Source organism: Salvia splendens, chromosome 21 (genome assembly GCF_004379255.2).
Source record: "Salvia splendens isolate huo1 chromosome 21, SspV2, whole genome shotgun sequence".
Lineage (NCBI taxonomy): Eukaryota > Viridiplantae > Streptophyta > Magnoliopsida > Lamiales > Lamiaceae > Salvia > Salvia splendens.
Window position 1 is genome coordinate 1,283,159 of NC_056052.1, and position 22,300 is coordinate 1,305,458.

Sequence of the window (22,300 nt, forward strand, 5' to 3'; positions counted from 1 at the left end):
ATGGTGTAGCACCGGTGATCGACTTTACCGTCAACGGAAATCCATACCACATGGGGTACTATCTCGCCATTAGTATTTACCCAAAATGGCCGACTTTTGTAAAGACGCTCAACATGCCGCAAGACCCGAAACAGGTTCTTTATGCGCAGCGTCAAGAGGCTGCTCGGAAAGACGTTGAAAGAGCTTTTGGGGTCCTTCAAGCCCGATTCAACATTGTGAAGACCCCGGCTCGGCTGTGGTACGTTAAGAATATTTCCGACATCATGTACACGTGTATTATCTTGCACAACATGATTATTGTTGGAATCGTATGCCCGGTCAAAGGACTTTGACCAATAATAATTCCAACGAGACATTTAATTTTATGAAATTAAATGATATAGCGTCGATCTACATTCGGAGTAGATGACCGTGGTATATTCATTTTCTCAAATTCGATTCCCGGTGAGTGAAAAATAATGGATTAAAGTTGTGCAAAATTGCGAGCTATTTAAATGAGATACGAGAGAAGTCATGAGATTAATTAAGTGAGTTAATTATCCCACATTGAAAGTAAAAGCTTATTAAACAAGTATTTAATAAGAAGAATTATTACATGTAATAATTCTAGTAGACTAAGATGGGCTGTAGAGCCCACACGCGCGCGCCGCCGCCTTCCGCCTCGCCGCTAGCCCGTGCTCGTGCTTGTGTCCTTGGGCTTGAATCTTGGCAATTGGTCTTTGGGCCTGGTTGTGGGGCTCGGTGCTTGGGTTCGACCCAAGGCTGGTTGGTCTAGTTCTTTTTAGAGCACCAACGTTTCCATGTCAGCGAGCCAAGCGGGATGACACCTCGTCAGTATGACGCTGTAAAGCCAACATGTCTGACACGTCGTGAACGAATCTAGACGCGCTGTGTGTCCTGATACGTCCGTCCAGGATCAGCCTCTCCAGCTCTCGTAACGGTTTGTAACGCTCTGCGGTTATAGCCTCACAATGATGACAACCATCATGGCTTGTTGACCTCTGCAATGGACTAAGCCTATAAATTGGCTAGCCATTCCATGCATCTCCACACCAATTCACAAGCATACACAGCATAAGTTCTCTCCCTCTCTGCATTGTCTTTTCTGTCGAAGCTCTGCCCCCTCCTCCATCCAGTTCACCGGAGCTCTGCTGATAGCGGTGCTGCTTCATCAGAGACGAAAGTCGTTTTATCTTTGGGGATGACACGCCAATCCGAGAGCACTACTGGGGCGTATTTCATCTTGAGGAAAGAGGCCTCCTCGAATCAGCTTATTTCCTCATTTATGGTTTACTGTTTCAATCTCTACTTTGTAATTTCGTTTCAGTTTGTTCTTTTATACTCCTTCTTTTGGGTTGTATTACATGCGGTTTTATCTCCTGTAATTCAGAAAACAACAATTATAGCTGACGAACAGTGGCGGAGGGAGTAGGGACAAAGGGGGTACGAGTGTACCCCCAAAAATATTTTTTAGTAGTATTATATATTTAAATACAAATTGGGGAAGAAGAAGAAGAAGAAGAAGAAGAAGAAGAAGAAGAAGAAGAAGAAGCCTGGGTTGGATCAGCCGCCGAGCCCTGAGTCCCTGACTCTGTCTCCCGCTGTACTCCAATCGTCCGCCTCAATTTAATTTCTGAAACAGTGAAACTGAAAATTGGGGAAGAAGAAGAAAAGTGGGCTGGATTTGTTTTGGGCTATTTAATTCAATTTTGGACTGCTCTTATTTTGGGCCTTTTAACTTAATAAACTAAGTACCTAACAAACAATGCCAACCCTAAGGCCTAAGCCCTAACACAATTAGCCCAAATCTTTACAGAAAGAGCGAGAATTCACGCCTGGAATTGGAGGCTGGAGATTTCGCCCGCCGCTGCGCTGCCGGAGTTCTTCAGCTTGCCTTTCGCGATTTAGGTAAGAATTGATGTAATGTAAATAGGTGATATATCATATTGGGTATGTAATTTAGGGCTTAGTGTAGCACATCTCATTTGTCAAATCTCAAGGCTCAATTTCAATTTCAATTTTTCATGTTTAATGTTTTATTTGCCTCAATGTTTTTTTAATTTTGTACAGTATGCTTCAATTTTCAATCTTCATAATTGATTAATTGGCTTGGAGTTGATAGTTAGGTAAGAATAGAATTAGTATAAAATCATTAACATTGTCCAAGTAGTATGTTTGTAAAGTTATTATTGTATGAATATATATCGTCTAGCACTAAGAAAGTGAATGCACAACATTAGAATTGAATGGTCAATATTTATTTTGACAAATTTTGTAATGACATCGTGTGCAGGAATTAAAATAAAAAGTGATGAGAAAACAATCCGATCTTCGACAATTTATGTCCAAAAGGAGAAAAATTCATGATAGTTCAAGCTCTTCGGCTTCAAGCTCTCTACCTTCAAGCTCTCCGGCTTCAAGCACTCCACTTTCAAGTTCTCCACCCTCAAGAGGAGGTTACTAAAACCTACATTATGACAGCCAATGGGGAATTGATTACGGTAGCAGGGGCGGGAACCATAAAAATTTCCCCTACTATTCGATTGTCAAATTGTTTATTTGTTCCTAGCTATCTCAGCTACTTATGTCAGTAAGCCATGTAACGAGGGAACTGAATTGTACTTTGCTAATGCATCCAAATTTCTGCATTCTACAGGATATTCGGATGAGGAGGATCATTGGGCGTGGCACTGAGAATCAAGGACTCTACTACGTGGATGGGGTAGCTCAACATGGCAGTGCGATGTTGGCTCACGGGTCCACGAGAAAAGAGACTTGGCTATGGCACAGAAGACTAGGAAACCCGTCTCATGGTTACTTTAAACTTTTGTTCTCAAATTTTTCTTTACCTAAGGATTTTTCTTGTGAAACTTGCGTTTTGGCCAAAAGCCACAGACATTCTTTTAAACCTTCAGATACTCGTATGAAATTTATGTTTGATTTAGTGCATGCTGATGTGTGGGGGCCTGCACCTGTTATTGGGGGTAGTGAATTTAGGTATTTTGTGACTTTCAATGATGACTGGGCTTTAGCCTTTAGAAGTTATAATTAGACTACTCCCGCCTAAATTCCGGTCTGGAAATCTTCTTCCGTAAATGGAGCACTTTTTTTTTTCATTCTATCATTTTCGTCCAATTAATTACTTCTCCCCAAAGGTAATTTACATTCTTTGATTATGTCAATTTGCACCCTAGGTACTAGTATTAAAAACATGACACCAAAAAGTCAGGAGTAATTCATATTTTAATACTCCCTCCTTTCCCCAAAAATTGATAAAGTGGTATATGACCCAAGTTTTAATGTGAAATTGGAAATGTTAGAAAGATAGGAATAAAGTAATTGTAATAGTGTTAGTGGATTGTGGGGTCCACATTATTAGTGATATGTGTTTGTTTAAAACTTTCCATATTTAGACTTTGTCTAATTTTGGGGGACTACCCAAAATGAAAATACTAGTTCATTTTTTTGGGGATGGAGGAAGAATTATTATTATTATCCAAAAATAACTAAGGATTATAAAAATATTCTCGTCCAGACACCAAAATAATTATAACAAAATGTAAGAAGAGATTACAATATCTCTTTCAACTACTAATCAAAGGACTACAAACAAATATATACATGGTCCCGATAAATAATGTGGTGCGGGAGAGTCTCCCCTTTTCATCCATATACCACTAAGAAGACCAAACTTTTAGTCTATGGTCTTTGTCGTTTATATATTCACTATTCAAATTGTGTGTACAAAATAAATTGAATTTGACATGGCACAATAAAACAAGAAGGCATTTAAATTTTTTAAAAAAATACTTTTTCTAGAAAATTCAAAATCCATTTTCTAATTTATATCAACCACTCTCCTCTCTCCTTTATCGAAATTGGGATTGGATCCCCTATTTTGTGCGTAAAAGCACAGTATGTTGGGTTGTGGATGATACGCAAGAGAGAAATAGATGGTTGTGTTTCATGCCTTAAATTTTGCGTATCATCCACGTCACTGTATTTTTATGCACATTAGGGGATCATCTCCAATCGAAATCCTCTACTGTGCTATAAACACTAGAAGGTGCAATTCTATATATTACACCGTATCAAGGGGACATGTACATGGCCACAACAATCACAATTTTACTTAAATTTGAATACTAGTTCCATAAGTATTTTAGTTTCCCATGATATTCTTTGAACTCTTGACCTCGGAGCAGGTGCTCAACACCACGCTACCTAATCATTTTGCTTTTTCATAATTTTATTTACAAGAATTCATTTATCTATGAAAATTCCACTATTGGCTGCAACCAGCTACTATAATCTATATTAAAATTCAAATATTTGAAATAATTACTCAATAAAAAAAATAGTCGTAGTAGTGAACAACATGAGTTTAATGCAAAATTGTTAAGTATAAAACAGATAGAGATAAATACTGGTTGAAATATATTATTGACAAACTCGTATTTATAGTGTTGTGATTGGTATGTTGATGTGCATAATTGTTGAGTTTTTGTGCTCAAAATGGTGATTTCCAGCCAATTACCCTATGTTTCGGAGTTCACGTGTTTGTGAGTGTTTTAGGCAAAAACAGGCGAAAGTGGAGCAGAAAAGAGAGTCACCCGGCCGGGTGAATATATTGTGGTTAAATCCCACCCGGCCGGGTGGCGACGCTATGCCTATTGAAGTGCAGAAGTTGCCGAGTTAGTACCACCCGGCCGGGTGAATTTCCTTTGCAAATATTCCACCCGGTCGGGTGACTCATTTAATACGTGAGGAGTCCAGTAGCATCCCACCCGGCCGGGTGAATTTCCTGTGCAAATATTCCACCCGGCCGGGTCCGTCAAATTGACGACTTTTTCACCCAGGCGCGAGTTCAATAATGAAAATAAGAAGCAAGATTAGGGCAACGGGAGGGGCATTCTGAACCAGCCGCCAAACGTACACACTCTCTCTCTGAAGAACTCTTGGAAGAAGATTGAAGATTCGAGCTTCGATTCCTCCGCCAATTGTAATTCGTATCATGGTTTCTCTTGTTTTTTCTTAGTTTTTGTCTGATTTCCGCCATGAACATGAGTAACTAAACCGTTTTATGTGGGATTCTTGGTGAAGATGCATTAATTTATAGTTTTAATCCAATTGATTTCATTTTATCTTGCTCTTGCAATTGTTTGAATTATTCTTGTGCTTTTTACTAACAATTGCTTGATCACCAATTGGGAGTGTTAGGATTTCTTAGAGTAATCGGGAGATGAAATAATTAATCTTGAAAGAAGAGTAATTCACACCTTAATTCAATAGAACTCGAGAGAGTTGAGGTTTTGAGTGGAATCTGTTATCTTATCGATCCATTGGGAGTTAGGTCTAAGAATTAGAAGGGGACTTCAATTATTACACTTAATCTACAGGTTTTTCACCTCGGGAGGGGGTTTAATCTACAATTGTGATTGATTCAGTAATTCTAGAGACTTTAAATGGTAAATCGTTTTCAATTGGGTTAAGCTATGAGTTGTGCATCGGATCCTTGAATTCTGCATATTTCCTCACCATCTTACACAGCTTCCTTAAGTGCTTTCGTGTTTAAGTGTTCTATTTTATTCTCTGAATTTACATGCTCTTAGTAGTTGCTAGTTTTAAAACCAAAATTTCTGATTGTCTGGATAGTAGTTGAAATTTGTTCGTGGTACTTAGGTTTACACTTAGTTGTCTTTGTGGGATACGATATACTCTTGCTTGCTATTTGCTACGATAACCCCGTACACTTGCGGGTATTATTTGGGTAAAATAAAGTTGAGTCAATTATTAGTAGAAAAGAGTCTCACATTAATAGAGAAAAAAACTTTGAAGTTGATAAAAACAAGACTATTTTTTCCGGAGGGATATATTAAGTCTGTCTCCAAAGTCAAGAAGTGAGATGTTTTAAGCCAAGCTATTTTCACTTATACACAACACTTGAGCTACACACTTTCATTCAGCTAAACTCTTTCATTATGTGTCTGCAACTGATCATCTCTATCTTCCTACTTCTTCCACAACTACTCTCCGCCGCTCTTCATGCCAAACCGGGATGCCAGGACCGGTGCGGGGATTTAGTGATTCCATATCCATTTGGAGTCGGCCCAAATTGCAGCCACAGCTCATATTTTGTCATAAACTGCAATTCTTCCACTGACCCTCCAAAAGCTTACCTCTCCATTAATAAGATTAAGAAACAAGTGATTGAATTCAATCAAACTTACATTCGCCTCAAAAACCCCTACATGATTTCGGCGTGCTATGATGATCTGTCAACAGACAATCAACATATCCTGACTATGAACCTGTCGGGAACTCCATATATGCTCTCGGATGTAAACGTGCTTACTGCCATCGGAAGTGATGATATGGTGCTGCAATCCAAGGGAAGTTCCGTCCTTAGCGGCTGCTCCACGTTTTGTGCTGACAAGAATGATACCGGCTTCGGAGATTGCCACTTCAATGGTTGTTGCCATCAATATATCTACGGTAATTGTGTTGAGTTTTGTTTTGATCGCAATCCAAGTGAAAAAGTAAATATTTTAACGTTACAATAACTCATACTAGCAGACTAACAGTCTCTAATAGATTTGTGTACAATTAAGGATTAATTATATAATCTATTCATACCTATTTTGATTTATCAATTAATACAAGATCTCAATATTTGAAATATGTCAATTTTATCTCAATCTTTCCAACTTATCATTTTCATTCTAATCGTATTTATTTGTATCAATTTTTCAAATACTTCCTACGTTCCATTGATGTTGGAGATTAAGAAATAAATATTTGATGAGTTAAATGTAGTGCAAATAAAGGAGGAGAGGGAATAAAGTAGGAGTGATATAAAGTATAAGAGAGATGGACTGTGTTGTATTTTGCAAGAAAAAAAAAAAGAAAAAGAAATGACCCATGTGTAATGGAACAACCCAAAATGGAATATGTTCCAACACTAATGGAACAGAAAGAGTATTTATTAATTTAGATATAATTTACTACTTTAAGTACTTCAATTCCTCCTCCATTTTTCCTATTTTTGAAATTTTTTTCCACACATTAATGGTGCATGTGAGTTTCACTAATCTCTAACATTATAACTATTTCTTTTTCAATCTTATATTTTATGACTTTCGCATTGCTGTCTCTAAATTTCCGACTGTTTTAGGAGGAGGGAGTATATAAATTCAGTTTTCAAAAATTTGATTTTAACAAACTGTCACAGGAACAACTTTCTTGGAAGCAGAACTGATTGATTTAAGCCGAAAATCACAACGTGAAAAGCTTTTCCCATGCAGCTATGCCTTTATCCAAGAGAGTACAGAGAGGAATGAAACCGTATTTTCATATCCTTTGTACTATCTGAGTAACTCAACAGCATTGGTAAATGATGATTGGGCATCAGCATCAAGGCCACCGGTAGTGCGCTTGGACTGGAACGTTGGGGCTGATAACTGCAGCCGAGCTAAGAATTCCAACACTTACGCATGTCTAGACGAAAAAAGTGTCTGTGTTGATAATGGAAATAGCTATTACAGTGAGGTAGGATACACATGTAGCTGCGTCGAAGGGTACGAGGGAAATCCTTACTTACCGGGAGGATGCCAGAGTTAGTTTCTTTTCTCCTCTGTTCTTCAACACATGAAGTTTAGTTATCTATTTCTAGTACGATGTATTATGATACATTCTTGTGGTAACTTGCCTCTATATATCTCATTTGCTTCTTTGCCAGCAATTTCTTTTTCGAGTTCAATTGCCAAACCTGGATGCATGGATCAATGTGGAATATTTTCGATTCCATTTCCATTTGGTGTGGGTCCAAATTGCTACTTGGAGCCATCTTTTGAAGTTGTTTGCAACACGGACACCAACCCTAAGAAACCCTACATCCGTCTATTGAACACTGAAATCGTGGAGCTGAACTCATCAAAAATTATTGTCAACTACATGAACCTATCTTCAAATTGCTACAATAGGTCAGGCTCTCAAGTTGGGCGGAGCTTGACAATTGACTTGTTGAAAACGCCATATAGTTTATCAGATGACAACTGGATCACTGCCATTGGCTGCAATGTTATGCTTAACGGGGTTATTGGAGAAGACAAACGCACTTCTATTCAAAGCAGTTGCACAGCCATTTGCTCCGACAGTCTTCTTATCTATGATGATGGTACAACTCTCGCACGATGCATATATGACCCAACATCTTATGCAGGTGATGGTTGTTGCTTGGTACCAATTCCAAGAGGTAATAATAAGTTGATGTTTTCGTTTCCAAAAATAATTCAAAATAGATATTATGGGTAAAGTATACTTTGAAAAGCATTTCTTGTTTAACAAGAAATCATATATAGTGTTATTTTGTAAGTTAAGTGAAAGAAAATAAAGTTTGAGATATACGGGTATGATCAATTGCCAACTCATCTCCTAATTGCTAACTATAACTAATTCTAAACCACTAATTCTTTAGCCTCTTGTGGTCCACAATTTTTCATGTGGCTTTATTAAATTAAATTTAATTATTGATATAGGGTCGATTTAAATTATTTTTAACCACTAATCCTAATTGCTAACTACAACTCATCATTGATATAGGGTCGATTTAAATTATTTTTTCGTAAAAAATATATCAAATTAAAGGTAATTTCATAAGATTCTAATGAGATCTCAATTGCATAAGTTCCGACGATGATTGGATGATGAAATTTTATAATTTTTATTTCAATTTTTCGTATATGTTGATAAACAGATTTTATATCAATAAATGTATCAAACAATTTTAATATAATGAATATACAATATTAATAAAATTGTGTTGATATTTTTTGGTACTTGTGTTGAGATTCCATGTCACTATATTGATATTTGTAATACACTATGTTGATATAAAAAACCATGAACATTATTATGTTATAACAGATTTACTATATTACCCTTTTGTTGATATTTTATCTATTATTTTATTAAAATACATGAGCTTTAATCAATGATGTAGGATTGGTCTTAGTTGTGGATTGGATAATATATTCATTTTAACATGACCCTTAGTACTATATGTTATCTTAACTAGAAAATGTTGCAGTTATGAGTAAATATGTATTGGATCATTTGCAGGTACAACTTACCTTGAATCAAATTTGACTCATCTCAGTGAACTACCGACAAGTGCCAATATTTATTGCAGTTACGCCTTCACTAAATACATTGAAAAAATGAGTGAAAATGTTCGTTATGAAGCGGGATTTTTGCTTGCATATAACTCAAAAATGATCCCACTGCTCAGTGCACAGCCGATCGCGAGCATGGCATTGGATTGGAGGATCGGAAGGATGAATTGCAAAGAAGCACGGCAGGATATCACCAACTTCGTCTGCCGAAATAATAGTGATTGTGTTGATTTTGATGCTACGCTTGGAGGGTACCTCTGCAACTGCTCCAAAGGATACACAGGCAATCCCTACCTCAATCCAGGCTGCCAAGGTTGCTAATCTCTACTCTTTTGCCTTGTTATGCTATAATGATTTACTATTTGGAAATTGACCTACAAATATATGCTTTATCAAATTATAACTAGCTAGTGATTATGTATCGAGCAGATATTGATGAATGCGCTGATAATGCAACTGATACATGCGTCTCAAATTCAATTTGCCAAAATGGTCCGGGGACGTTTCGCTGCTCGTGTCCAAAAGGGTATATTGGTGATGGGAAAAAAGATGGCACAGGTTGCATTCCGCAGCCGCCATCCAAAACCAAGATGATTATCTTGATAGGTAACAATATAATGTTCTAACTCGCATATCAATCAGATATGCTCTGCTCATTGAGTTTTACTTATCTGTAAAATTTTGTTTGTTTTCTCACTCTTAAGTTTGCATGTAGGTATAGGCTCTGGATTGGGGTTTCTTCTTCTAGTCTCAGTGTTCTTCTGGTTGTATAAATTGTTGCGAAAGAGAAAGGAAAAAATGGTAAAAGATAAATTCTTCAAACGAAATGGTGGCCTTCTCTTGCAACAACAGACCAATGAAGGTGCACTTGGAAAAACAAAAGTTTTCCCTGCAAAAGAGCTGGAGGTGGCTACGGATAACTTTAATGAGAGCAGAATTATTGGACAAGGAGGGCAAGGCACTGTCTATAAAGGAATGTTATATGATGGTAAGATTGTTGCGATAAAAAAATCAAAGTTGGTCGAGGTGAATCAGTTGGAAAGTTTATCAATGAAGTGGTGATACTATCGCAAATAAATCATAGGAATGTGGTCAAACTATTGGGGTGTTGTTTGGAGACTGAGGTTCCTCTGCTTGTTTATGAATTCATGCCAAACGGGACACTTTTTGATCTAATTCATGATCCGAGTAGTGAATTTCCATGTACATGGAACATGCGTTTGAAAATTGCAGCAGATATAGCAGGTGCGGTAGCATACTTACACTCTTCATCTTCTGTGCCTATCTATCACAGGGACATCAAGTCTAGTAATATCCTCCTAGATGAAAAATATGTTGTCAAAGTATCAGATTTTGGAACATCGAGGTCCGTTGCTACAGATCAGACTCACTTAACTACTCTGGTTAAAGGCACATTTGGATATTTAGATCCAGAATATTTTCGGTCCAGTCAATTCACAGAGAAGAGCGATGTTTATAGCTTCGGGGTAGTTCTTGTCGAGCTTCTTACTGGGCAAAGGCCAATATCTCTTGATAAAACAGAAGAGGAAAGAGGCCTAGCGACTCGGTTCCTTGTATGCATGGAAGAAGAATGTATGGACACGATTTTAGATCCGAAAGTACGGGAGCAAGGAAGAAAGGAAGAGGTGACCCTAGTTGCAAAGCTTGCACAAAGATGTTTACACTTGAAAGGGAGAATGAGACCAACTATGAAAGAAGTTGCTACTGAATTGGAAAGTTTTAGGATGTCTGAAATGTCTAGTGGTGTTAATGTTGAATCAGAAGATGTGAGATCTTTTGAAGATATGTCTGCAATGATTTCAGGCACTGAGTACACGTGGACGAACAGTTACAAGAATGCTTCTGCATCATCGTCAGAAACACATCCGTTAGTGTTATTTGATAGTGCATCATAATATAGACGCATTTATAGTAGACTCAAATAAGATGATCAAGACTTGGTTCTATGCAATCTCTGAGATTGAAGATTGGAATATTGTTTTAAGTTTTTTTCTATTAAATGTTGTGGATCTTTTAGATTTGTGGTTTGTTCCTCGGGTTTAGCTACTTGATTTTTGTTAGTGTTAAATATCGAAGTTTAGAGTCTAATGAATGAACTGAAAGAGAATTATTACTGAATGTTTTTTTTATCTCGATTTAACTTTTATATTTGTTTGATGTTATTAGTCTAATTCACACACAAATTTGATCCATCTTATGATGTGAATAAACATGAAAATATACATCAAATGATTCCATTCTCATTAACGCCCTGTAAATTTTTTTTGTTGGGGGGAAGGTATTCAAACAATTTTAATACTAAAGTTATTGTCTTAGAATATGTATTTTTTTTTATTTTTGCCTCGTTGCAGATGTTCTTGAGGACTTTAGTAGCTCACCTTCAAGTAGAATAACATATTGCCTAAAATCCACTAAAACATGTCCTTTATTACTGCCGAAACATAGGAAAACTGCAGATGTCCATTACCCATTTATAAGCTAGAAATGGGCCTTACTTAAAATTAGGAGACTATTCTTGTAAAATGTGTTACAGCTAGTAATCTAGATGCAATTAATGCAACAGTATTCTACAATGATTTGAGAATTTAGTACATTTATATTGTCAACAACTAATACGCTGAATTTTCAGCCATATATAATATAGTTATATTGTTGCTGTAATGAAGCTTTCACATCGGTGTAGATATAAGTTAATTTTCAGGGACCACGTGTATTAAGGCGGCGAAGACTTTAAACACTTTTTTATTGAAATAGCGCAGTACAAGCAAAACCAAAGAGAAGAAGAAATTGATATTCGACAATTCAAAGTTGGATTTTCTTTTTTTCCACTTTTGATAAGCTGCCTGTTTAGGCTCATCTAATTTCTTGTGGGATCAATACTTGAACATGATAATGTGTTGAATGAAGAAAAAAAACAGTTGTTATGCGATAATGGTCAACGTTGATGGCTTGAGCATTGCATTTAAACATTCATTCATTGATTCATAGCATTTTGCAAATCAGGCAGGATGGCATATGCTGCTCTTGATTCACTCACTAAACACCTAGACATGATCTTGGATCATCGATTATGTCTAGATTGCCTACTTTCCTCGGATCGTAGTCTTGAACCTTGCATTCTGCTTCAGAAGAAGCAACACATTGAAAGGCTGCATGAAAACATTGTTTTCTTATTAAATTTTCTTGGGGATTTTGCAAGAGAAGGTGACATACTCAAAGCACGCCTCACAAATGCAGCAAACCAAGCAAAGAATCTCTTTCACAACCTCGAGTCCTCCGTGGTAAGTACTGTTTCCACCCCAATTTTCAACTTATCTTTTTTACAAACAACTAACTAACACCAAGTGTTCACGGCCTGTCCAGCGGCCGGGGTCTGCAAATCACAACAGGGAAACGTTTTGCCACGAATTGGAAAAGTCAATTGCAGAAACAGATCTCATCCGGCAAGAAGCGATGCAGATCAAAAGTAGCAAGAAAGTTCAATTGCCATCAAGAGAGACGGGTGATGGCGTGGTTGGGCTCAAAGAAGACTTATTGGAGATCAAGAGTCGGCTATGTGAAGGATCATCTCAACTCGGAATCATCCCCGTTGTTACGGTTTGAAGCTCGACAAACACAACAATAACGCGATGGACTAAAACACACCAAGGATTTACGTGGTTCGATCAAAGATGATCTACGTCCACGGACAACAAAATGGATCTTTATTCACTCCACTCTCAAGATTACAATCTCTCAATCTATCTGCTATCTCTTGATTATTCAATGAGCAAAACCGCAAGAAGCTCTTGATGAATACAACAAGAATGAGAAAAAATGATTGAGCTAACTAACTTGTATGTGTGTGTGCGTCGACTGCTTTTATATGTGAATGGTTACAACAGAATCATAGAGAGGTTGGATTCTCTAGTAACAAACTCGTGCTGTTACTCCGGGCGCCGACGACTTCGGGTTATGGCGCATCAAGATGAAGGCCGTCCTTGTGCAGCAGGGTCTGGCGGAGGCGCTGAAGCCTATCGATAAAGATGCTGCAGTGGTGGAAGAGGATCCGAAAGCTGCGATCAAAAGGCAGGAGATGCTTGATCGCGCGCGCAATTATTCTCTGCTTGGGGGATAAGGTTTTGCGCGAGGTGGCCAAGGAGAAGACTGCCGCTGATGTGTGGTCTAAATTGGAGAACTTGTACATGACGAAATCTTTGGCAAATCGGCTGTTCATGAAGCAGAAACTATACTCCTATCGATTTCTTGAAGAAAGGGGCGTAGAGGAGCAGCTGGAGGAATTCAACAAGGCCATTGATGACCTTGAAAATATTGATGTGAGTTTAGTTGATGAAGATAAAGCTATTCTCCTTCTTAATGCTTTGCCAAAGTCTTTTGATCATTTGAAGGATGCGATGTTGTATGGCCGGGAGAAAACCATCACTCTTGATGAAGTGCAATCGGTTTTGAGAGCCAAACAATTGCAGAAATCCACCATCAAATCCACCACTGATCATTCAGCAGAAGCCTTGAATGTCAGATTCAAAGGCAAGAAGCCCATGCAGAAAACCAAGAATGCAAAGGCTAAGTATCAGGGGAGTAAAGATCCTCAGAAAAGGGAAACTAGGGAATGTTTCTACTGCAAAAAGCCGGGACACTTAAAGAAAAATTGTCATTCCTGGAAGAAGAAGGTTGCTGAGGAGCAGAATGGTGCAAACGAGGCAGATATTGCTGAAGATCTGGAAATGCCTCAGATAATGAATGTAGTTGAGCTAGACATTGGCAACTCTTGGATTATGGACTCGGGATGCAGTTTTCATATGAGTCCTCACAAGTCGTGGTTCTTGAATCTAACCAAGAGTGATGGCACCGTTCTGCTAGGCAACAACCAAATCTGCCAAGTGAAGGGAATAGGAGACATCAAGATCCGAAATGAAGATGGCTCCTCTCTGATTCTTACTCAGGTAAGGTATATACCTGAGGTTAAAAGAAATCTGGTGTCCCTTGGTGTTCTTGAAGCAAAGGGGTGTGTGTTCATGTCAAAAGCTGGGGAGATGATAGTGTCCAAAGGAGGCAAGGAATTGTTGAAGGCAACAAGAATCAACACCCTCTATTATTTGCTTGGTGAGACTGAAGTCAGTTCACAGGTAAATGCTGCTACTAGCTGTGACTTGGATTTATGGCATAGGAGGCTCGGGCATGTCTCAGAGAAGGGCCTGAAAGAGCTCATCAAAAGGGGATTGATAAGATCTGGAACTCAGCAGAATCTGACAAGCTGTGAGGATTGTGCATTAGGAAAGAGCAAGAAGCTTCCATATCAGAAAGATATTCATACTTCTTCCTCTCCACTTGATTATGCACATTCAGATTTGTGGGGGCCTTCACCTACTGTTTCTGAGGGAGGAGGGAGGTATTTTATGTCAATTATAGATGACTATTCAAGAAGAGTTTGGATATACATCTTGAAAGAAAAATCTCAAGCTTTTCTAAAATTCAAAGTTTGGTGCTCTGAAGTTGAATTGGAAAAGGGCAGATCCCTCAAGTGTTTGAGAACTGATAATGGATTAGAGTTTCTTTCGAATGAGTTTCAGAGTTATTGTGCTCAAAAGGGCATTAGAAGACACAGAACAGTGCCTAACAATCCCCAACAAAATGGCACTGCTGAGAGGATGAATAGAACATTATTGGAGAGAGTTAGGTGCATGATTCTTGGCTCGGGTGTTCCTAAGAGATTCTGGGGAGAGGCAGTGACAACAGCAGCAGTCTTGATCAACAAATGCCCCAGCTCAGCTATTGATTTTGATACCCCGGATTACAGATGGTATGGCAGGGACAGCAGCTACTGCCAGCTTAGGAGTTTTGGGTGTGCTGCATATGCACACATAAAGCAAAGCAAGCTTGAAGCTAGGGCCTTAAGGTGCATTATGTTGGGGTATCAGCCTGGTGTGAAGGGCTATAGGCTATGGTCCATTGAGCCCGGGAATCACAAATTGGTGATAAGTAGAGATGTCAAGTTTGATGAAGGCAAGATGCCATTCTCTGAGATTAAGCAACCTGCAGCAGGTATCTCTGATTATGGTGGTACTTCGACTGAGGTGGAGCTGGGCAGAATGCATGGTAATGATGATGATCAGTCACAAGAAGGAGCAGAGGAGCCAGCTCCAGTAGCTGCTGAGGGTCCTATTCCAGAAAATAATGAAGAGCCAGCTCCAGTAGCTCAAAATCTTGATAACTATTTGCTTGCAAGAGATAGGCCAAGGAGAGTACAGAAGCTACCTACAAGATACAGCCAAGCTGATATGATATACTATGCTTTGTGTGTTGCTGAAGAGATAGAGTATTCAGAGCCACTGACCTATGCAGAAGCCATCAAGAGCAAGGAGAAAGAAGCATGGAAGAAGGCCATGATTGATGAAATAAAATCCTTGTTGAAGAATGGAACATGGATCCTTGTAAAGAGATCTGATCTGCAAAAGCCCATTGGATGTAAATGGATTTTCAAAAGAAAGGTGGAGGTCACTGGAATTGAGAAGCTTAGATACAAAGCAAGGCTCGTAGCTAAAGGGTACTCACAAAAGGAAGGCATAGACTTCAATGAAGTCTTCTCTCCGGTGGTAAAGCATGCTTCTATCAGAATCTTGATGGCTCTCACAGCACAACTCGACTGGGAATTACACCAAATGGATGTAAAAACAGCTTTCTTACATGGGAGCCTTGAGGAGAAGATTTACATGCTTCAACCAGAGGGTTTCATAGCTCCGGGTGATGAGGATAAGGTGTGTCTCCTCAAAAGGAGTCTATATGGTCTGAAGCAGTCAAGTCGACAGTGGTATCTCAAATTTGATGAAGAGATGCACAAGCTGGGATTTATAAAGTCCAAGTTTGATGGATGTGTGTACATCAGATACAGGAATCAGGGAGCTGTGGCATGGTTATTGCTGTATGTAGATGACATGCTCATAGCTAGCCCTGATATCAAGGAAGTAGACTGCATAAAGAGGCAACTCAGCTCAGTGTTTGAGATGAAGGATCTTGGTTGTGCCCAAAGAATCCTTGGCATTGACATTGTCAGGGATAGGAAGTCTAAGAGGCTGTGGCTGATGCAAGGAGATTATCTTGGGAGGATGTTGAAGAAGTATCAGATGCATGAGTCGAAAGGTGTCTCAACTCCTCTGAGCCAGCAGTTCAAGCTCTCTGGAAACCAAGCACCTAAGGATGATCAAGAGAAGAAGCAAATGGACATGATCCCATACTCAAACATTGTGGGCAGCCTCATGTACACTATGGTGTGTACTAGGCCGGACATAGCTCAAGCAATGAGTGTAGTTAGCAGGTATATGAGCAATCCGGGCAGAAGCCACTGGCAGGCTGTGAAATGGCTGATGAGATATGCTAAACAATCTCAGGGCATTGGCATTGTGTATGGAGGAGTGGATGATGTGGGATCCGAGCCCTTGGTGGGATTTTGTGACTCAGATTATGCTGCTAATCTGGATAATAGAAAATCACAATCCGGTTATATCTTCACTCTATTTGGTTCAGCCATCTCTTGGAAGTCTGGATTGCAGTCAGTGGTGGCCCTCTCCACCACAGAGGCCGAGTACATTTCACTCACAGAAGCAGTTAAGGAGTGTAAATGGCTAAAGGGGATCCTTGAGGATTTCGGTGTGAAGCAGAAGGCTGTGGAGATCAACTGTGACAGCAGTGGTGCTTTGTGCCTTGCAAAGCATCAAGTATTCCATGAAAGAAGCAAGCACATTGACGTGCGTATGCATTTTGTCAGAGACGAAGTTGACAAGGGAGAAGTTAAAGTGGTGAAGATCAGCACAGACCACAACCCAGCCGACATGCTCACAAAACCATTACCAACTGCCAAGTTCAACTATTGTCAGGAGTTGGTAAATATGGTTGAGAAATGAATGCAAGGAAAGGTTGACAGCAAAGTGTTTCTATGCTTCACATTCAAGGTGGAGATTTGTAGTGTGTGAATGTGATGGCATAAGAGAATAAGAGAAGAGGTGGAGTTGTGACTGCATGCGAAGTGAAGTTCAACTCAAAAATGTGGATAGTCAGCTCGGAAGGAGTCCGGCAGCTCGGAAGGAGTCCGGCAGCTCGGAAGGAGTCCGGCAGCTCGGAAGGAGTCCGGTTATCCACGTCAGCTCGGAAGGAGTCCGTTTGAAGTAAGGATCAGGAGTAACACCCATTGTTGGGATGGGAGGCATTGGGAAGACCACTCTTGCGAGGTATGCCTATGATGACCCTTTAAGTGTTCAACACTTTGACATTCGTGCTTGCCTCACAATATCCCAAACTTATAACATAAAGACAATTCTTCGCACTCTTCTCCGTTCCATCAAGGACGTGTTCAACAGTCGTGTTCCGTTTTGGGGTGAGGACGATGAGTCGTTGAAAGACAATGTATACAGATACTTAAAAGGGAGGAGATATCTAATCGTGATGGATGATTTGTGGGATACAAATGTGTGGGATGAGTTACGAAGGATGTTTCCAGATGATCTTAATGGGAGTAGAATTATCGTAACTACAAGGGAGTCAACGGTTGCTTCTTACGCCGACTCTCTTGGCCATCCTCACCAGATGCATTTGATGAGTGTAGATCAAAGCTGGATGTTACTTAAAGAGAGAGTGTTTGGATGTGAAAGTTGCCCTCTAGAATTGGAGAAAATCGGGGAGGTCATAGCAGAAAAATGTAGAGGGCTTCCACTTGCGGTTGTGGTGATAGCTGGAGTTCTCTCTAAGAAGGGCAATCAGAGGAAAGACTACTGGGAGAACATTGCTAGGAATGTATCCAAAGTTGTTTACGCAAATGATGAACAATTCAATGAGATATTGACTTTGAGTTATAGGTTCTTGCCTAGTCCTCTAAGGCTTTGTTTTCTATATATGGGGTGTTTCCCAGAAGATTATGAGATCAATGTGTCAAAACTCATCAAATTATGGTTGGCAGAGGGTTTTCTGCCATCAAATGAATCTAAAGACATGGAAGAGTTGGGATACGAGTATTTGGAAGAATTGGTTAGAAGAAGTCTTCTCTTGATCAATAAAATTGGTACCGATGGAAGGATTAGGACAGTGAAGATCCATGATCTCTTGAGAGACCTCTGTTTGCGAAAATGTGAGGACGAGAGCTTTTTTTGCACCATAAATGAGTTTTCAGGCAGCTTTCCTCAAGGTATTGAGAATTCAAATCGCCTTAGTGTATTCTGTAACATCTCTGGTAGCATTCCAAGCATGGAAACCTCAACTATGCACACCATCCTTCTTTTCAAGCACTGGGCCTTTGATTCTTGGAAATGTTTTAGACTTCTAAGGATATTTGATGGATTAAGTGTAGTTATACACTCAACATCCAGCGCTGATATATATATCGGTGAGCTAATTCACTTGAGATACCTTGCTTTGACATGTGAGCCAGTCAGGCAGACGATCACACTTGTATCTAACTCCTTGTACCGCCTTCAGCATCTTCAGACATTAATCTTCAGAATCAAAGAGTTCATCCGAGATACGGATGGCAGAGTGGTGCCACAGGGACTTCCTCAACTGCATCAGGAGTATATGGAATTTGAATTTTGGAGACTACCGAACTTAAGGCACCTCATCTTGTTGGATGGCTTCTTGCCTGACCCCTCTACAAAGAGTTTCGAGCAGATTTCTTCTATGGAAAACCTGCAAACACTTTGTCTCATGAAAGATTTTAAGTGCTCGGAGAGATTTTTGGAAATGCTACCAAACTTAAAGAAGTTGGGAGTTATTTACTCATACAAGAGCACATATGAAACAGGATGGTCACAGTATTGCTTGCTAAATCTTGTTCGTCTGCATAGGCTGGAAAAGTTGAACTTGTATGCAGAGCCCTATCCGTCCCTGAGGGCGTATGATCTTCCTCAGAACATTGCCTTCCCATCAGCATTGAAAAAGTTGAGCTTAAGTGGGAATGATATGGGAATGATTGGATGGCTGCCTAATCTTCAAGTGCTCAAACTGAAACGGCACGCCTGTCATGGACCCGAGTGGGAAACAAGTGAAGGGGAATTCTGCCGACTGAAAGTACTGCTAATTGACAGCACAGATCTCGTTCAATGGACAACAGAGAGTTCTCATTTCCCCAAGCTTGAGCAGCTAACTCTGTTTGAATGCAATAAGTTGAGGGGTATCCCGTGTAAAATTGGGAAAATTCCCGAGCCGTTTCCAGGCAGTACTCTAACTATTACAATGGAAGAACAATACAAATACAAGTGAAATGGAAATTACAACGAAAATAGAAAATAACCGTACTGTAATTTTTTTGTTGGGGGTGGGGGAAGGTATTCAAAGCAATTATTGCCGAATATTGCCGGATAAAATATCACTAAGTAGAATAACATATTGCCTAAAATCCACTAAAACATGTCCTTTATTATTGCCGAAACATAAGAAAACTGCAGACGTCCATTACCCATTTAGAAGCTAGAAATGGGCTTTAACAAATCGGCCCATAAACTATCACGTATTGGGCCCGTAACATAAAATTAGGAGACTATTCTTGTAAAATGTCTTACAGCTAGTAATCTAGATGCAATTAATGCAACAGTATTCTACAATGATTTGAGAATTTACTACATTTATAAGGTGGAATTGTCAACAACTAGTACATTGAATTTTTTTTATCGAGTCATGGACCATATTAAATGCTCTCTCTCTCGGGTTTTGTTTGTCGGTTCTCTCCCGAGTTGAATTAAGAGTCGAACCGCATAGTGTTTAAATTTTCTATATATATAGGAGATTTGTTTCGTTTTAAAAATATTGGTGTATGTAATAACATTTCTCATCACAATTTGTTATTTTCTTTTTCTGCTTAAAGTCATGCATGTTGTTGTTCAAAATATTGTGTAGATTCATTTGCAGGTTTGTAGGCATCCACACGTTGTTGTTGCCTATTTATTGGTGATTTCATTTGGTTTTCATCCTCCTACTCACTATTCACTCAAGTCAGCAATGATTTCCAAATGAAACCATTAAGATCCAAACGAAACCACAAGGACAATGGCTCGTATATTGGTGTTCTAACCCCTCGAGCAGACACTTTATGGGAAGTCCTGCAACATGTTCCATTTTCTTGACCTCCACCTTGAGGACCTCATTATCATATGATTATCCATCTCGAATTAAGTTGTGAGATTCAATTTAATGAACCGAATCTAATACATTTTCAACAATTATGATATAGTTGACATGAACTGAGTCTGCTAGGCGCTAGCCCACATGAATCCATGCAGCCCACGACTCCACGAGCCAAGCCCAGAAGTTTAGGCCGCCGCAGCCGGCCAACCTAGATGCCATGTCAGATGTCCCACCAAATGGACGTTGGATAAAATTGGGAAAATTCCCGAGCCGTTTACATGCAGTACTCTAACTATTACAACCGAAGAACAAAACAAATACAAGTGAAATGGAAATTACAATGAAAATAGAAAATAACCGTACTAACTATAAGTCGAGTCGAGGAAAGCCCTATTTCCGCAAGACAAATTACGCCCCGGCTAGTGCTCACGGATTGGCGTAGTGTCCCCAAAGATAAAACGACTTCGTCCTAGTGAGTAGAAGCACCTCAAACTCACTAGGCACCGACGAACTTTCAGAGTTTCGAGAATTGAGGAGACTATGCTCCTAAATGGCTAAATGAGAGAACTAGTTTAGAGAGGAAATGGAGATGTTGTGATGTTGATGTTATTTATAATGAATTCTCCTTTCAATCTCCTCACATATTTATAGGCTTAGAGAATAAAGTAGTGATCATGTTGAATTTTTCTTCCAACAAGAGAAGATCATCTTGATTTTGGCTTCTTTGCAAGTTGTTCCAACTTGATCTATAAGAAGCTTCTAACTTGATCTTCTAGAGATCATTTTGGATTTCTCTACCAACATGTGTAATAGGAAGCTTCCACCAAGTGAGATATCTCTACAAGTAGAGATCATTTTTATTTTTTCTTCTAACATGTAGTAGTCATCTTGGAGTTCTGCTCCTCCAAGTTGCTATCCAAGTTGATCTTTTAGTGATCAATTTGGATTCTACTTTTCACAACTAGCTATCAACTTGATCACCTCCAACAATCCCCCACATTGGTTAGAGCTTCACAAGCTCAAACCAACATCTAAGTCACACTTTCATCGGAGGAATGCATATGCATGTATGTAGACACTAGCCTCAATTCTCAAGAAATAATATTGCATTTGAAAAGGTAGCTTGGGGCTTTGAACCTTCCATAGTCAATACGATCGGGCATACCAGCAGCCTGGTGGACGCGATGCCTTGAACCATTCCTTCTTAGTGTATACCGAGACAATAGTATTGACACAATATTATTTACAAACTCGTCAGTTCTCAAGTTTGTGTCCTTTTCTGGCCATGGAACACCACTTTGGATTCATAAGTGATTTACACATTTTGAAGCGGCCCTCACTTCTCACTTACATAGGTGATTCTTTCTCGAGTATCCTGCTATACTCTACCTCCAAGAGGTTTCCAAGAATCATTAAAAGTCAAAGACTTAACCTCTTACCACGTGCAGGTTACAACACTCAATGTTTTCTAAGGAATGGGCGAAGACTAAGATCTTCTAAGTGTTACGACTAGATTCATATAGCTTCGTTTTCCCATTGAACCAAGCCCATGGGATCTCCAATCGTATGGTTGGGTTACCACTATAATCATCTTTTAGATGTGATTTTCAACCCCATACCTTCTAGCAGCTTAAGCATTTGATCACGACATAACCCTTTGGTTAATGGATCCGCTAAGTTATCTTTTGACTTTACATAATCAACTGAGATAACACCACTCGTGATTAATTGCCTCATGGTATTGTGCCTTCGACGTATATGTCGAGACTTTCCGTTATACAAACTATTATGTGCTCTCCCTATAGCCGCTTGGCTATCACAGTGTATCACTACTGTGGGCACTGACTTCTTCCAACATGGGATGCCTTCTAGGAAGTTTCTAAGCCACTCGGCTTCTTCCTCTGCTTTATCTAGAGCGATAAATTCAGATTCCATGGTGGATCGAGCGATACAGGTTTGTTTCGTTGACTTCCACGAAACAGCACCACCCCCCCACAGTGAAC

The 22,300-nt window shown here is 39.4% G+C and overlaps 1 protein-coding gene and 1 pseudogene across 1 annotated transcript; both read left to right on the top strand.

The window, feature by feature from the left end:
* Positions 1 to 5,893: 5,893 nt before the first annotated feature.
* On the top strand, positions 5,894 to 11,323 carry LOC121783989 (annotated as a pseudogene).
* Positions 11,324 to 17,384: 6,061 nt separating this feature from the next.
* LOC121785248 (putative late blight resistance protein homolog R1B-16) lies at positions 17,385 to 19,436 on the top strand. Its single transcript, XM_042183632.1, has one exon. The coding sequence runs from the start codon at positions 17,385 to 17,387 to the stop codon at positions 19,434 to 19,436; it is 2,052 nt and encodes a 683-aa protein (XP_042039566.1).
* The last annotated feature ends 2,864 nt before the right edge of the window (positions 19,437 to 22,300 follow it).

Excerpts from the sequence above, each read along its gene's own strand:
- LOC121785248 (XM_042183632.1), top strand. The coding sequence starts at position 17,385 with ATGGGAGGCATTGGGAAGACCACTCTTGCGAGGTATGCCTATGATGAC.